The following is a 17,577-nucleotide window of genomic DNA, read 5'->3' as shown; positions in this document are numbered from 1 at the left end:
TCTGCAGTATGACTTTAATCCTCATAGCCCCCTTCTAGCCCAGACAGGTCTGTTCCACCTTCTGTGGCCTCTCCAGATTGGATATCCCATCCTTAGGGCCAGTCTCTCCTGAATCTGCAATCCCTCAGGTTGATTGCTTGGTTCCCTCAGTTCCAATGATGGCCTGAGATTCCAGGCTTTCTGATAGAGTGGTAGATATACTTTCCTCTTCTTAGAAGCCCTCTACCATAAAGTTTATGATAGTAAGTGAAGATGAGTTTCTATTTGGACCATTTTTAAATGTATGTATCCTTTTTCTACCCTTAGATGCAATGTTCTGGGGCTAGCTACTCTACTATCAGGGTCCAACTGGTGGTCATCTCAGATTTCCCCATTGGTCAAGGCCATCCTCAAATTGCTTCTTTAAGGATGTCCATAGCATTTTTAAAGACTACCTTTTTCTCAGATCTGCAGTAAAAAATCTGATTACATGAGACTTGCCCCTTTTCCTCCTAGCCTTGACCAGAGCCCCTTTCAAACCAGCTGCTACTGTGGACTTAAAAGTATCATTTATGGAAAACACTCTTCTTAGTTGCAGTAACTTCATCCAGAAGAGTTTCAGAACTTCAAGCTTTATCCTATATTCCACCTTACTTTATTTTTTCACAAAGACATGGTTTCCTTGTGGGCAAATCCTTCTTTCTTGAGTAGGATGACCTCTGAGTCTAACCTGAACCATTCAGTTCAGTTGCCAGTTTTCTTTACAAGTTTCAGTAATTAGGCTGAATATATGCTTCATTGTTTAGACCTCCTGCATCAGTTGAGATTCTGTTTGAACAGTATCAAACATTTCAGGATATCAGATCAACTTTTTGAGTCCTTCTTTAGAGCTAAGCTTGGTAAGACAGATTCCAGAGTAACTTTGTCCAGATGGCTTTCTGATTGCATATCGTCGGTTTATACCATGAAGGGTTTACCTCGGCCTGTTAAATCAAAAGCCCTCTCTACTAGGGCAGTATCTACTTCAATAGCATTTTTTGTCTGTGCTTCTTTAGATGATATTTGTTGAGTGGATACCTGGTCTAGCACTCAAACCTTTGTTTCCCCATTACAAGCCAAGACATTCAGTCCAGATCTAGGATTTCTTTTTGCTGTACCATTTTTTGGCATAGTCTCTTTTAATACCACCCAATGGTTTGGCTGGGGACTCCGTTTCACAAGTTGATGCATAGGGAAAAGATGATATTGCATACAAGAGTTACGTTTTTGTGATTAACACTAGTTCAGTGTTGCCATCTTCAGTCTTTTAAACCACCCCCCCTTCTGAATTGTCTTTGGAAATTTGTGGCTTTTAGAGGACCTTACAGATTGATCTGAAGTCTGTTTTTGAGTATCTTTGGTCTAACCCTTAGTTTTGATAGAGGGACTTTGTTGGTGAGGGTTAGGTATCGCAGGGTAAACTTTATATGAGTAGATTTAGGTATGCAGAGCATTATGGAAGAGGAGGTGGAGTTTCTGAAGTGCCAGAATAGGATCAGATTGAATCTGATAACCCACAAGTTGAAACAAACAGAGGACAATGCACATAACTTTCACTTTACAAAGATAGTCTTGTTTTCTAGCTTTTGTCTGTGCTAGTTCTGTTTGTCCAGGTGCCCAGAAGCAAACAGGGTCATTCTCTCTATACTGACTTTTACTAGTTTACAGAAAACAGTTTTGGTCAAAAGGAAAAAAATGCTGTCCAGGACCAAGAAGGACCAGGTGCCCAATTGAAAGCAATCTCATCTTAGCCTGAACAAGCAAATAAGAGCACTAGTGAAATCCTCTAAAGCCAACTTCGAGTCCAAATTGGTCACACCTACTAAAGACAATCATAAGGCCTTCTTCACATATGTCCTCAATCTCAAAGGAAGTCCCCCAGATCTGTTCAGAACTGGTGGTCAAGGACTCCACATACACAAAAGCTGTAACTATAGCAAATCTACTGGCTGGAGAGATTCAGCGAAACTTCTCCCCGCTGTCCCCCCATCAGTAAGTCAGGACATCCCCAGGAACTGCCCCCCACCCCTTATCTCTAGGGAACAGGTCATCACTGCCCTCAAAGGCAAAAAAATGCAGCCTCCATGGGACCCGATAACATCCCAGGCTGCATCCTACACAAACTCGGGCATTAACTTTCAGCACCATTAGGCACCCTATTCAACCAAAGTCAGCTTTGTCCCAGCCGAGTGGAGGACAGCCACTGTCATCCTTTTACACAAAGGTGGAGTGTCCACCGATCCAGGAAATGATAGGCTATCAGCCTAACTAGCCTGATCTGCAAGGCCATGGAACGGATTATCATGGACCTCATTAACAGGGACACTGGCAACCTCCAAACACTCAATCTGACACAGTTTGGCTTTGTCAAGGGGAGGTCATGTCTGTTAAATCTGATCGACTTCTTTGAGACAGTCACCAGAGCCATGGACGAGGGGAAGATTGTGCACATCGCCTACCTTGACCTGGCCAAAGCCTTTAACACTATTCCTCACTCGGGCATAGTAGATAAGCTCTCTTAACTAGGCATCAATCCATGTTACCAGATGGGTAGCAAACTGGCTCGCTGATAGAACCCACCTAATCAAAATAAGGGAAGCCACCTCAAGCAGTAGGCCCATAATGAGCAGTGTACCTTGGGGCCTCTGTTATTCAGGAAATACTTTTCTGAGGTGCAGGCCAAAACCAGTGGGCTGTGGCTGACCAGGTTTGCAGATGACTGCAAGCTGGGTGCAGTCATCAATTCCCCAACTGATGTGGACGTCCTCCAACAGGGTCTCACCCAAACAAATGACTGGTGCCAGAAACATGGCCTCAAGCTGATTGCCAAAAAAATGCATCATCATCCCCTTTGGGGAGAGTGATGTCCCCACATATTACCACATTAATAACAATATCCTAAGTACACAATCAGTAGTGAGGGATTTGGGCACCCAGGTTGATAGCATCCTGACTTTTGACCATCATGTTGCTTCCGTTGTACAGAAAGCTTTTACATGGCCCACCTCATAGGTAAGGAGCATCTCTTCCAGGGACAAAGAGGTCATAACATCCCTGTATTCATCCTTTATAAGGCCAATTATTGAGTACAACGCCCCCTTCGGCATGTACCTCACAAACCACATGCAGCAGCTTGAGAGACCACAGAGGTTCCTCACCAGGAGAATACAGGCCTCAAACATCTACCCTACACATATAGACTAAAAGCTCTGTCTGTCTACTCAGTTTTATACGGACTCCTCAGAGTTGACCTCTGTCTGGCATACAAAGCAATCTCAGACCCCGCCTTGATTGAACTACTGCATATCCGCAAGTCAAGCTCCACTCGAGCAACCCATACGCGTGACCTCAACCTGGTCTGTGATATCAATAGGACTTGTTGGTAGGACAGATTTGTGTCCCGGAGACTCCTCCATCTGTGGAATAGACTTCCTCTCCATGTCAAGCAGAGTACCTCATTATCCCTTTTTAAGCACAACCTGGATAACTGGATGGGAAACAGAAAATATACCCCTGGGATTCCACCTGTGTCCCTGCTGGACAGAGGCTTTGGGTACTGACTTTTCTAAACATGGGCTAAACTCTTGGCTAGGCTTATAAGGGCCTCAGGGCCAATAGCCTAGTAACCTCCTATGATCCTATGAAATTTTTTAACTGTAAGTAGCCAAAGTAACTTCTGGCCTCTGATAAAAATTCACACCCGTACAGTGCTAAGATTTTGGCTTGGCCTTCATTACCTCACCAGTATTAGCACATAAACATTAAATTAGCTTGCATCATCAAGTTTGATATATAGAAAACAATAATTACTGAAAGAAAACATACAGGATTTCTGTGTTCTTTCACCTGGAAGTTACATTCTTCAAAAATGGTAAATGCCCTTTTGCTGTGAAGAAGTCTATTAGGTTCTGTTCCTGTGTATGCTTTGTCTCACACATTCATTAAAATGGTTTTAAATGCTCTAATTTGTGTGTAGGGGTAATACTTCTGGTCTGACCAAATTTAAGCTTCTGTATTTTGACTTATAATACATTTCAGTGCTGTCATTGCATCATACTCATCCGTGTTTTTTTCTTTTCAACAGTACTTTTCCCTATTGCATATGACTTCTTAAGCATTGAGTTATTGTCATGGGAGGGGGGGGGGGGGTCAGCATCACTTCACTTGCCCTGTAATGATTTTTAACTGCAATAATGTGGTTTATTGAGTTCACTTTGTAAGATTTCAATAATCATGTGTCATTTAATGTATAAAACTCCTCTGCAATGTCCCAATTCTGCAGGAGCAGGGTATCTCCCAGCACTACCAGTACCTGGATTGCCTAATGAAGTGCAAAAATGTATGTCTTCCTTAGCTTCCATACTGTATTTGTGGCACATATGCAGTTAAAGCTGTGTCCTGGCTGAATTGTAATAGCTTAAAGGTTGCATGTCAATTCCTCATTAGTCAGCTGTACAAATCTATATTTTTGGTCACTTCTCTGTAAGTTTTGGTTCCTCTAAATGGGTCACTGCAAGAGAGATTTCTACACTCCCCTGTGCTCAATGACTCTGGAGCTAAGTATTGTAGAGGTGCAAGAAACCTTTGCCTACTTCAGAAAACAAATTCACTGAATACAGTGCTGACAGTGTCTTCTAATAAAAAAACTGCATTTGATAACTTTAACTTGTGTACTTTTTTTTTTTTTTTCAGATTTTTAGTGTGCCTGCCCACATCACCACCACACACACTCACCCATTCACCATTTGTAGTGCTCCGTTTCATTGTCCTCAGTAAGGCTTAGAGCAGATAGACATGTCTCATTAAAGTGGGACATGTCTTATGTCCTCTGAGCCATGGCCGAGTGCAGTGTCCTCCTAATAATGGAGTAGACATTTTTTACTTTAGCTTGCCCTTAATCACAGTCCTTGGGAACATTAGACAGTGGTGTCAGTGTGATTTATGTGCATGTACCACAATGTGCATACACTCCTTTGCACATGCTCTGCCTGTGCCCCCCCTCAGTTTTGGTTGCTGATGTTGATCCCTAAGCATCCACCTAGGGACCATAGACAGTCAGTAACTCTGTCCTTACCCAGTGAAGGGAAATCCAGCATTAAAGCTGCTCATTCCTAGCCCTAGTGAGCTTCTGTCGTGCCGAATCTGCTTTAAAGAACCTTAGACATCTGGATCTCAGTCTCCTGGATCACAGCTATGACACCATTCCTCTGCAACATTTACTTTTGCATAACTGACATGGTTTCATGGCTTAGATTCTTAGTATGCAGTGGACAACACATCATTAAGTTGTTATTTTTAATAACTTTAAGCTACGTTTTCATTGAGAGCTGCATGTTATACTGGAATCCGAAGTAGAAGATGATATAATATATACAATAAAGTGAAATTGCTGTGTTGGAGTTAAAGTTTCTAAGTCATAAACCCTATTGTTTTTTGGCTTAAAGTATGGATGTTCTGTAGTCCTGTCTCACTTTCATTCTTACATATGGGTTTGGAACCGATCCTCGGCTCCAACTTGGCTGATTACAAAGCTCAAAGACTCTTAGTTGGCTCGTGGCAAGGTAGGTATCCCATAGTCCACTAGTAAGAATCCCCAGATCTCGTTTGTCACGTCTACGAAACTTGCTTGGCCATGGCTAAGTTGCATATTTTTCATTATTATTGATATTTCTTCTTATAGGATAGCTTAGTTTACTTAGTCTTAGTACTAGATTTTCATAGGTAGTATATAGTAGCATGTTTTTGCTAAATTTCCATAGTTATTGCTGTGAACTTGTTGGCCATTCTAGGCCCGTTTGTTGTTCTCCGAGTGGTATCCTTTATGTGTGCTAGTTTTTGATGTAGTTTCCTTTAGCGTAGGTCCTCGTTTGTGTTAGGACCTTATTTTTTCTATTTTTCAATAGAATAGTACATTGTGTGCAGTGTCGTTTACTATTTTAGGCTAGTTTTTGCCTGCTGTTTAAAATTTACAAATTGTGGTATTTTCTGACTTAGCTTCTTTCCTCCCTCAGCTAGGTCCATTTACGTTAGAGGACCTAGTCCTCTCTTTAACTTTCTGGTGTTTTTGCTTCAACAGGGCTAGGCCCGTTTAAGTTAGAGGACCTGGTCCTCGGTTGTGTTTTGTGTGTAGCTTTCTTAAGGGGCGAGGCCCGTTTAAGTTAGAGGACCTTGTCCTCTCTTCTGTCTTTATAGAACTTCCACTTGTACTAAGACATGTCGAAGGAGTCCAAAGATCATAAACCTTCGGGTTTTAAAAAGTGCCTTAAGTGCTCCCAAAAAATGTCAATTACTGATGGGCAGAGTAATTGCGTTTACTGCCTCAGAGCCATTCACCTACAGGAAACTTGTTCTTTCTGTCACTCCTTCAGCACCAGAGTTCTCCAAGAAAGGAAGAACAAATTAATAATGAAAGGTCTCCTTAAGCCTTCTTTCAAGGAGGATTTATCCAGCTCTTCATCATCCTCCAAGTCTCATTCCTCAAAGAAAGAGAAGGTCAAGTTGGCAAAAAGACATTCTCCTGCACCGACTATTTTGTCTGGACCTCCTCAGAAAACTCAAAAATTGGATAAGCCTTCTACCTCTTCGACTCCACTGTCCTCGGAGCTGGTCGAGGTTATCGATGTTGACACTGCAGTGTCAGCCCCACGTTTTTTGGAGCCGACTACTGAAAAATTGCATTGGAGCTGGTCTAGAGAGCTATTGCCAGTCTCCCCAACTTTACAGTCTGCCATTTTACAGAGATCTAGGTCACCTACCCCGTCATCCAGATCCTCCAAGAACCTTTCAGAAGAGGATGTAGAGATAGTAGTGCTTAGACATTTGAAGTCGTCTGCTTTACCAAAATTGTTGCTGGCTCCGACCCAGTCAGTTCTGGAGCCATCTAAGGGTATTCACCCTGTTGCTGTTTCTCCTCCGAGCTGTGTTAATCCTTTGGAACTGGAGATTTCAGTGCCACTTGTTGTGGAATCCTCAGTTCCAGCACCCCTTGTGGCTGTCTCAGAGCCGAGTTCCACACCAATGCCTTTGGAGCCATCCTTGGTATATAGGAGCTGCAGCTCACCAGTCGGCCCCGATGGGGACGCTTGGACCCGAACCTCTTTGGTGCCGAGCCTACCTCTCAGTGCGTTGGCTAGGTTGAGCTCGGACGCTACATCCATATTGGAGTTGATTGCTTTGGAGCCGAGGGCTACCTCCATTTCCTCAGAACCGGGGCTGCCCTTGGAGCCGGAGAGATCTGCATTCTAGATGATGAGGAGCATGCTGTCTCAGTCATCAGCTCCGCACAAGGGTACTGATACTCTTCCCCCTCAAACCCCGACCTCTGTCTCAGCACCATCTCTGTCTCTCAACAGCAGAGACCGACAGCCTCAGGAGCCCCCATTGGGTGGCCCCCAGTCTTCCGAGATCTCCCCAGCATACCCTTCTGAGGAGTCCCCTTGGAAGAGGACATGCAAGAGGAAGCATGTAGACTCCCCGGATGAGTCCATCACCTCGGACACTGACCTTGAGGACTCAGAAGGGTCCCCTAGGTCATCTTCTGATGATATCTCCTTTGTAGATATCTTAGAGATCCTAAAGCAAAGAGGTGGCTGGCTCACTGTCACCCCTTCTGATGAGGAGTCAGTGTACTTGAAGGCTTTCGGGTCTCAAACTTCAGCCTCTTAGTTGTCGTCTCCACCTTTTGATGAGCTCCTGGACCTAGTTAGTCGAAAGGTGTGGGAAACTCTTGATGCCGTGGTACCAGACCCCAGAAGACCCAACACATTTCTCACAGCCCCCAAAGAGAAAGAGTTCTTAACCAAAGGTATGCCTGTAGATGCCATGGTGGTGGTGGCAGCAGCCACAAAGAAGGAGCTAGCGGATACTTCTACATCTGTCCATCCACCAAACAGGAAGTCTGGAATGATGGATAGATATGGGAAGCATATCTTCTCTTCAGTGGCTGTTACTCTCAGATTGCTGAATTACCTCACACATTTTACTAGGCTTCACAGAGATTTCCTAAAGGAGCTAGGAGATACTCTCCAATGTACATCAACTGAAGGAGTCCCTGAGAAAGTTACTGCTCAGTTGTCCACCTTAAACTCCATTGTTAACTCCTGCATGAGGCTGATCTCCTATACAGCAGATGAAGTGAGTAGGGAAGCAGGTTCAGGGGTTTCCCTTAGGAGGCACTCCTGGATGTGCTTATGTAATTTTGCGGAGCCCTTCAAATCTACCTTTACCAACGCCCCATTCGAAGGTTCCTCTTTGTTTGGGCCAAAGGTAAAAGATACACTCACCAGGTGCGAACAGGAAGGGAAAACTCTCTCTGCCATGGGAGTATGTTTTACCGTCCCTTCTAGACCATACCCTAAGGGTCAGAGAAGTGGGAAAATGTGGTTCAAGAAGTCCGAGAGATTTTTCCCGGATGCACAGGGTGATTCCTCCTTCAAAGGCAGAGCGGGGGGGGGTCCGCAAAACCAGGGTGGCCGCGATTCTTTTCATGGCCATCCCTATCAGCGTTCCTGATATGGGGCCCAGCTGCGCTTCTCTGGAGTCAGTCGGGGGTCGCTTATCTTTGTATCCAGAAGCCTGGCTCAGCATCACCCAAGACAAGTGGGTACAAAGAATAATCACCAGAGGATACTCCATACCCTTCTTTCTTCCACCCCACATCGCCAAGAAGATCCCAGATGTTCCACCCAATCACAGGGATCAAGTAACCATAGAAGTTCAAAAGTTGCTTTCAGAGAGTCATCCAAACCATCCCCGCAGATCAGATAGGATTCGGAACTTACTCCTGATTCTTTTTAGTGCCAAAACAAAGAGGGGACTGGAGGCCCATTTCGAACCTCAGCAAACTAAACGAATCAGTAAAGAAGTCCAAGTTCCGAATGGTAACCTTGCAGTCTATACTCCCTTTATTAGGGAAAGACAATTGGATGTGCTTCATAGACCTCCAAGATGCGTACTACCACATCAAAATGGACAGCGCATTGAGGAGTCATCTACGCTTCCGGCTGCGAGTCAGTCATTACCAATTTCATGCTCTGCCCTTTGGTCTCACCACAGCCCCCATTGTATTCATCAAATGTATGGCGGTAGTGACAGCTCACTTGAGACATTGTGGATTCCAAGTGTTTCCGTACCTGGACGACTGGCTCCTGACTGCCACCACCAGTCACCTACTCCTACAAGCTAGGGATTCAACCATTTAGCTCTGTACCCAGCTAGGAATTATGATAAATTGGGAAAAGTCGGCCTTGTCGCCCTCTCAATTTGTGACTTTTATAGGTGCAGAAATAGACACAGTCGCCATAATGGCTCGTCTTCCTGCAGACAGAATTCAAAATCTCCGACAACAGATATACAGCTTACATCCTCAACAAAAAGTCAAGGCTAAGACAGTGCTAAAACTTTTAGGGACCATGGCTTCTACCATAAATCTAGTTCTGCTGGCCAGATTGCATATGCAAATTCTTCAATGGCTACTTTTTTCCCAGTGGTCTCTTCAACAACTGCTTCTGTCTCATCATATTCTCTTAACGGAATTTTGCAAAAAGGACCTTCGTTAGTGGACTCAGCCTGATCAACTGACGACAGGAACACCATTCCTTCCTCACCAACCCATTGCTGCTGTGACCACTGATGCCTCCCAGATAGGGTGGGCGGGGGCATTATATAGGCAGGACTGTCCAAAGCACATGGCAAGATCACGAGGCTCACTTGCATGTCAGTGTCCTAGAGATGAGAGCAGTGCGCAGGCACTTCATGACCTTCTTCCTCTAGGGACGTTAGCAATCCATTCGGACAGTATGTCAGTGGTATGGTATCTAGACAAGCAAGGAGGAACCAGATCTTACCCCCTTTGTTGAGAGGCTCTTCATGTTTGGCAGTGGGTGATATCTTCCCAGTGCTTTCTAGTAGCAACGCATATCCTGGGGACAGCCGATGTGATAGCCGACAAGCTCAGCAGGGCAATCTTGATGCAGCACGAGTGGTTTCTGAATCAGAAACTAGCAGAACAGATTTTCCACAAATGGGGACAGCTTTGCTGCGATCTTTTTGCCAGTCCAATCAACGTCAAATGCAGCAGCTACTTCTCCCTTATTTCCCCTCCAGGGGAGTCACCGAGAGATGCACTTGTTCACAATTGGCCTCCGGAACTTCCGTATGCATTTCCTCCATTTCCGCTCATATCGAACGTGATCCAGAAAGCAAAGTTCTTGGGAAGCAAAATGATTCTGATCACTCCTTATTGGCCTCATCAGATTTGGTTCTCCTTTTTCGGGCCTCATCTCCTAGACCATCCATGGACTCGGGACCCAGTTCCAGACCTGTTGACTCACATGTCAGGCTCCCTTTACCCCTGCCTGCACACCCTCAACTTGACAGTGTGGCTGCTCCACTTCCATCCCTAGTCAGGCTTCATGATTTTTCACCTGCAGTGACCCATATCCTTATGTCTTCCCACAAACATTCCACAAGGAAGTTATATGCTAGCAAATGGAGAAGATTTTCTATCTGGACAAAAGAGAAAAATGTAGATCCTTACAACAGCGTCCATCCCCTTGGTGTTAGAATTCCTAACTGAACTTTTCCATCAGAGGACAGATGCTGCTACAATTAAAGTTCAACTGGCAACGATATCAAATTTTCATTTGGGACAACATGAACCTAATGTGATGGCTCACAGATTATGTAAAACCTTCTTAAAGGCACTACCTTGCTGAGACTTCCTTTTCAGGAACCTGTATCACCTTAGGATCTAAATTTTGTTCTGTCCAAACTTACTTCCCCACCGTTTGAACCCGCACATTCATCTGAACTGAAGTTTCTGTCTTGGAAAACCATTTTTCTAGTAACTATTACATCCTCTAGAAGAGTTGCAAGCACTGTCAGTCAAACCTCCTTACTTGATTTTCCATAACGACAGTTTCCCTTCGTACAAACCCTTCCTTCATTCCTAAAGTTTGCTCTTTGAGGCTAATTTGAACCAAACTATCGAACTGTCTGTATTTTTTCCTAATCATTCAAACAGTGCAGAATATAAATTTCATCAACTTGATGTTCACAGACAGTTACGGTTCTACCTACATAGAACTAAGGACCTTAGAAAAGCACACCAATTGTTCGTATCCTTTTCTGAAACTAGAACAGGTCTGCCAGTCTCTAAAGTAACTCTATCTAATTGGATTTCCAACTGTATCTCTTTTATCTACTTTTCCAATGGAAAGAACCTTCCATTTAAAATGAAGGCTCATTCCACAAGATCCCTGTCCACATCAGATGTCTTTCAAGCCAGAGTTCCAATTGACAGTATTTGTGCAGCAGCAACTTAGGCTACCCTTCATACCTTTATTACTCATTACAAATTGGATTTGACCTCAAGGGGTAGAGCCTCCTTTGGTTCCACGGTTCTTAGGAGTATATTCCAGTGAGCCACCCAAGAAAAAGTTGCTAGGGACACTGTCCCATATGTAAGAATAAAGGCGAGATAGGACTACAGAATATAAAGACGTTATGTACTCACCATAACATTCCATGTTTGTAGTCCATCTCGCCCTTCTTTCTTATGAACCCACCCACCTACCCCCGTCCTTGGAGGATCTGGAGACAGGATAGTATTGCCTTTGGTAGGATGGAGACCTTTCATCTTTGTTGTTCCTTGTGGATAACCTTTTCTATCATTCTTATAGTTAGTAGCAAACACGATCTGGGGATTCTTACTAGTGCACTATGGGATACCTACCTTGCCAAGAGTCAACTAAGAGTCTTTGAGCTTTGTAATCAGCCGAGTCGGAGCCGAGGATCGGCTCCGAACCCATATGTAAGAATGAAGGTTGAGATGAACATGGAACGTTATGGTGAGTACATAACTTCTTTTTTGCAACCTTATTACTGGTGAGTAGTAAGGGAAATCTTGCTGTACCAGGAGATCTTTGTGGGAAAGTCCTTATTGACAGATTGCTAGATTCTTCAGTAGTTCATTTACCATATTCAGCTGTACTCCAGTTATTGTATGTTTGTGAAGCTTCGGGTCTTTGATGTGAGAGGGATGGCTGTGAAGTACCCAGTAAATAAACACATTTGCAAATTAATAATACATAACTCTGTGTGTTTATAATTAAGTGAATTTTATGTACATTTTATTGTAGTTATTTGCTCATAGACTCAGGGTTTGCTAGTCTTTTGTGAGCCTAAAAAGGTACCTGTGTGTAATAAGAGCTTCTGATCCACTGCTTAAAGTAAAACATTTTTATGATTTTAGGTCAGAACCGCTTTCCAGGCTGTCGTTGCAAGACCCAGTGCAACACCAAGCAATGTCCTTGCTACTTAGCAGTGCGAGAGTGTGATCCTGACTTCTGTCTAACCTGTGGGGCATCAGAACGTTGGGATATTAAGATCATTTCCTGCAAGAACTGCAGCATTCAGCGTGGCCTGAAAAAGGTACTAAGACTGATGTAGCAACATGCATATACCATTTTCTGTAAGAAGAGGGTAGTCCTGAATTAGTGTATTATAGCCTGCATGCACTGATTTAGATTTGAGTCTTGGTGTTATTTTAATGTGTGCTGTGAGCAACAAAAGTAGATCAGGGATTTCAAACAAAGTAAGATTTAAAGCTGCGTGGTGCTGTGCATAAAAAAAAACATTAACAAGGTCAATTAATTTCAGTGAACAAAGGCAATTGTCACATGTTTATGCAATTGAGAAATATGTTTCAGATCTATGCGGTTAAAAGCAAGAAACAAGATGCACCAAAGTGTCTGTTATTAAATAATCCTAGAGGTTAATTTGTTTTGACATGTGAGGCCAAGCTATGTAGTTTGTCACATATGCATTGTGAAGTATAATTTTTTGTTTTTTATAATGAGATGAGCTACAGCTGCATCTTTGTTGAAATAGGTGATAGTACAGAATTTTGTATCATTTTAATAAGAATATTGGCATCTGTTTCTCTGAAATGGAAGCAAATGCCGATAGTTTATAGCCGACTAAGTTTGCAAATGATTGCAAGGTGGTGGTTATTATCAACTCCCCAGTAGACACTAGCAATATTCAAGAAAGTCTATCTCTAACAAATGGTGCCAAAGCCATGGTCTTAAACTCAGTGCTAAGAAATGCTTAATTGTACACTTTGGGAAGTCAACCATTCCAGCTAACTACCATGTTGATGATACACCCCTAAGAGGTGACCCAGTGGTCAAGGATCTGGGTACACATGTAGACAGTAGCCTTACCTTCGACCACCACATGGCCACATTAATGAGGAAATCCTTTTATGTTGCACAGCTTTTGAGTAAGGGCATGGCATCTAGGTCCAAAGTGGTCATTATCCCACTGTACTCCCTTCTTATCAGACCAGTCGTAGAGAACAGTGCTTCCTCTGGTATGTTCCTGACCAGGCATATGTAGCAACTAGAGCAACCTCTGAGGTTCCTTACAAAAACAATACAAGGTGTAATAAACCTACCTTATGCAGAGTGCCTTAAAGCCCTTTCCATGTACTCAGTCTACTATAGATTTCTGAGATGGATCTATGCCTGGCTTACAAGGCATCCACAAACCCCACACTTATGAATCTCCTACACATTCGTAAGTCAAAGAGTACCAGAAATACAAGGTCTAAAGACCTAAAAAAAAAACATGTTGGAGAGACAGATGTGTCCCAGAGACTGCCCATCCTATGGAACAAGCTTCTCATCCATGTGAAGCTGAGTTCGTCTGTTACCCAGTTTAAGTGCAACCCATCCCAATGGATAGAGAATAAGAAGTTTAAAATGGGCCCTGGCACCCATGTCCTTTATGGACAGGGGTAGCTTATAAATGTCTGGCCCTCATTTTCCTGTTTGGATACAGGCTATCATTATTCTTTCGGGAAAACTTGGCTAGGCTTAGAAAAGTGCCCCCCCCCCCCCCCCCCCCGGTCATCAGCCTAATGACAGTCTATGAATCTATGAAGAACTATGAAATTTTAATTTGTATATCTGAAGTAGTTAACTTCATTTGGTCATCAGCCTGTGGGCGTCGATCTGGACCGGATCCGAGATGGCAGTTTCACTAGCATCAGATCCGAGCTCCAAGCTCCTCCCCTTACCCATAATACCAATGCATCTCCTTCCTTCCTTCCCTCAGATCTCGTTTGCTGTGGCTTCGCCTACAGCGTGATCCCTTGAGCTCCAGGCTGGTAAGACAGTTTTCGAGGTATTTTCTGTGTGTGTGTGTGTGTGTGTGTGTGTGTGTGTGTGTGTGTGTGTGTGTGTGTGTGTGTGTGTGTATAAAGCTTTTTGGTATACCTTTGGTCCTTTTTCCTCCCCTTCTTGTTCTCCGTTAGACAAAAAAATTAGGAAAGTAGAGTTTTTTCGGGTAGAGTAGTTAGTGCAGGCATTCTTCCCCCTTTCCCACCTTGTATTTGAGTGTGTGTGTGTGTGTGTGTGTGTGTGTGTGTGTGTGTGTGTGTGTGTGTGTGTGTGTGTGTGTGTGTGTGGGTTTGTGTGTGCATGCGTGTGTGTGTGTGTGAGTATGAGTATGAGTGTTGGGGTTGGGTTGTCAGATCAACAAAAGTTGATCTTTAGAAAATGCAGAGTGTGTGGCCATAAGTTGTCACCTGTGGATGGCCACACTCTGTGTGTTGTGTGTTTGGTGGCAGCTCCCTTATCCACTGTGACTGCTTCTACCATGACTATTGTGTCCTCCCCTCCCTCCCAGGCCAGGACTCACCATCCTGACCACAGACCTGAGGAAAGGGAGTCTAGAAAAGACAGAGAGAGAGAGAAGGGTAGGAAGAGATCCCTGGAACACTCGGGTCTGGCGGGACCTCCTCCAAAGCTACCTGTCATTACCAGGCAGACTTTCCCTCGGCTCCATTCTCTGAGGTTTTCTTTGGAGCCGGAGGAGGTTCGGCCTCCATCTAGGCCCTCCGTTCACCGTCCTTCTTGGCCGGCATCAGTGGCTTCTTCAAGGTCGACTAGGAGTATATCGGAAGATGACATGAATAGGATGATGCAAAGGTTTATTTGCACCCAGCTTCAGACGGGTGTCTTGCTGGCACCCTCTCCCTCTGGAGAGGGGAGATCACTACCATTGTTTGCCCCGATTTCTTCTCCGATCCGTCCTCTGGTATCAGAGTCCCTGGATCTGAGAGGTTCTGGAGTTAAGGGGTCAGTGGCAATGGTACCATCTACCTCAATGCCGGCAGTTACCTTGAGCCTGACGGGTCCGACCGGGTCAGATCCGAGCTCTCAGAGGCGTAGTCTGAACGTTGGATCTGAAGGTTTGGGTTTTTCCTCCTTCGGCTTCGACTTTGTCAGTTCACAGCCTACTCCTCGGGGTCTCAGCGCCTTCGAGCTCGGCTCCGATCCCTATGTCGGATCCGGGGAGAGCGTCCTCTCTTTCAGTGGCTCAGTAAGCTTGCTCCCCCTCGCCATTCGACATGGTGGAGAGGGTTCTCTCTAATGGATCGAGGCCCCTGACCATCTCCTCAGAGTCCACCCAAACCCCCTCTCTTCTGGGTGTGTCTTCTGCCATTCTGCCCATGCAGGGCCAGCCCATGCTTGACATGCCCCAGACTGTTCCCTTCGAGGAACTGCAAGCTGTTCATGAGTCCTCTCTGGAGAGTCCCACCAAAGAGGTGGCACTTGGACTCCCCAGAGTCACTCACGGAAGATACCGACTTGGAGGAAGGAGAAGGCTCCCCCAGATCACCCCCCGAGGATGTCTCCTTTGGAGACATCATGGAGAATCTGCACCTGTGGGGGGGTTGGTCGGCCCCCAAGCCTTCCTTGGATGAGTTGGTGTTTCTGGAGGCATTCGACATGGGCCCATCTGTTTCTTGGGTTTCCCCCCACAGACCCCCTGGTGGACCTCATCACCACCAGGACATGGAAAGATCCGGACACTGTGGAGCCAATTCCAAAGCATCCACATAAAATTTTGGGCCCACCGGTAGGTAGACCAAGCTGGAACAAGTGGTCCCCAGTGGATGCCATGGTGGTAGCAGCCACCACGAAAAAGGAACTAGCTCAGGCGAGTTTTACGGTCCATCCTCCGGACCGAGAATCCAGGACAGTGGACCGTCTGGGAAAGCGGACTTATGCTTCAGCCAGCTTTTGTATAAGGGCACTGAATTATATGGCCCACGTTACCAGACTTCAGTGTGACCTGATAAGAGTACACCAAGTCTCCCTGGAGTCCATGTTGCTAGCGGATAAACACTCATTTTCTAAGTGAATGGCCACTCTGAAAGCAGTTACCAACATGTCCATGCACCTCCTTTCTCATGCCACAGAAGGAGCGTCATGGGCGGCCGGGTCTGGTGTTGAATTGAGGCGACACACCTGGCTCAGGCTATGTAACTTTGCTGATCCCGTCAAGGCGTCTTTTGCAAATGCTCCCTATGATGGCTCTTCCTTGTTTGGGAAGACAGTTCGTGACACTCTAGTCCAGAGTGAGAAGGATGGGAAGACACTGCCTGCCATCGGGATCTGCTTCTAGAACCCCCAAAGATTCTTTTCCAGGAATCAGCGGGGGCAAAAGAAGATGTGGTTCCAGAAGTCTCAGTATTCCTGGGACACTCAGTACTCCTTTTCTGCTAGAGGCAGAGGGGGACAAGACAGATGCCAGCCCAGAGGCAGGGGGGGGGTCCAAAGAACAGTGGGTCTTGAGAACCGTTCTCGGACAGATCCGCGCAGCAGCCCTGAGGGGTTGCCTGATTGCTCTGCTTTGGAAGCAGTCGGGGACCGTTTTTCAGTGCAACTGACGGCGTGGGAGTCCGTGTCAACAGACCATTGGGAGCTCCAAATAATATCCAGATGTTACACAATTTACTTTGTGATGCATCCCTTTCCCCCAAAGCACCTCCCTGACATTCCACCTGTGCAAAGGGAGGCACCAGCACTCGAAGTAGAAAATCTGCTAAACAGACAGGCCATCCAGCCTGTCCCCCAGATCAGTCTGGGTCAGGCATCTATTCCAGCTTCTTTTTGGTGCCAAAAAAAGATGGGGGACTTTAGGCCAATTCTCGACCTTTCCACTCTAAACCTGTCAGTTGCCAAAGTAAAGTTCCGGATGGTCACTCTGCAGTCCATCCTGCCCTATTTGCAGGAAAATGGCTGGATGTGCTCAATAGACCTCCAGGATGCGTACTACCATATAAAGATGCACTACCATATAAAGATGCACAGATATTCCAGGAGGTTCCTCTGCTTTTGGCTAGGGGGCAATCACTACCAGTTCTGGGCCCTACCCTGCGGTCTCACCACAGCCCCCAGGGTGTTCACCAAGGTAATGACAGCAGTAGTGGCTCACCTGAGGCTTCAGGGCATACAGGTCTATTCATACCTGGACGATTGGCTCCTTGCCGCTCCCACCAGGCATCTACTGTGTCAAGCCAGAGATTATTTCCAGAAGTTGACATACTTGCTGGACATCACAATAAATATAGCTAAGTCCTCTTTAGAACCTATTCAGGTCCTGGACTACATAGGGGCAAGAATAGGCAGTTTGCAATCCAAAGTCTTTCTGACTCCAGAGAGGGTTCAGAGCTTAACTCTTCATGTTCTCGCGATCTTACAG

General features: G+C 45.2%; 1 protein-coding gene across 1 annotated transcript in view; it reads left to right on the top strand.

Moving 5' to 3' along the window:
- EZH1 (enhancer of zeste 1 polycomb repressive complex 2 subunit) overlaps positions 1-17,577 on the top strand; it is a 3,086,757-nt gene that overhangs the window by 2,443,498 nt on the left and 625,682 nt on the right. The window contains exon 15 of the mRNA XM_044054680.1: positions 12,272-12,450. Coding sequence (XP_043910615.1) covers positions 12,272-12,450 — 179 coding nt within the window. The remainder of the gene's footprint in view (positions 1-12,271; positions 12,451-17,577) is intronic.

This window comes from Protopterus annectens, chromosome 13.part0, assembly GCF_019279795.1.
Source record: "Protopterus annectens isolate FY-2018-M chromosome 13.part0, PAN1.0, whole genome shotgun sequence".
NCBI classification, from domain to species: domain Eukaryota; kingdom Metazoa; phylum Chordata; order Ceratodontiformes; family Protopteridae; genus Protopterus; species Protopterus annectens.
The sequence above is the reverse complement of the archived record's forward strand: the minus strand, read 5'-3'. Positions and strand labels throughout refer to the sequence as shown.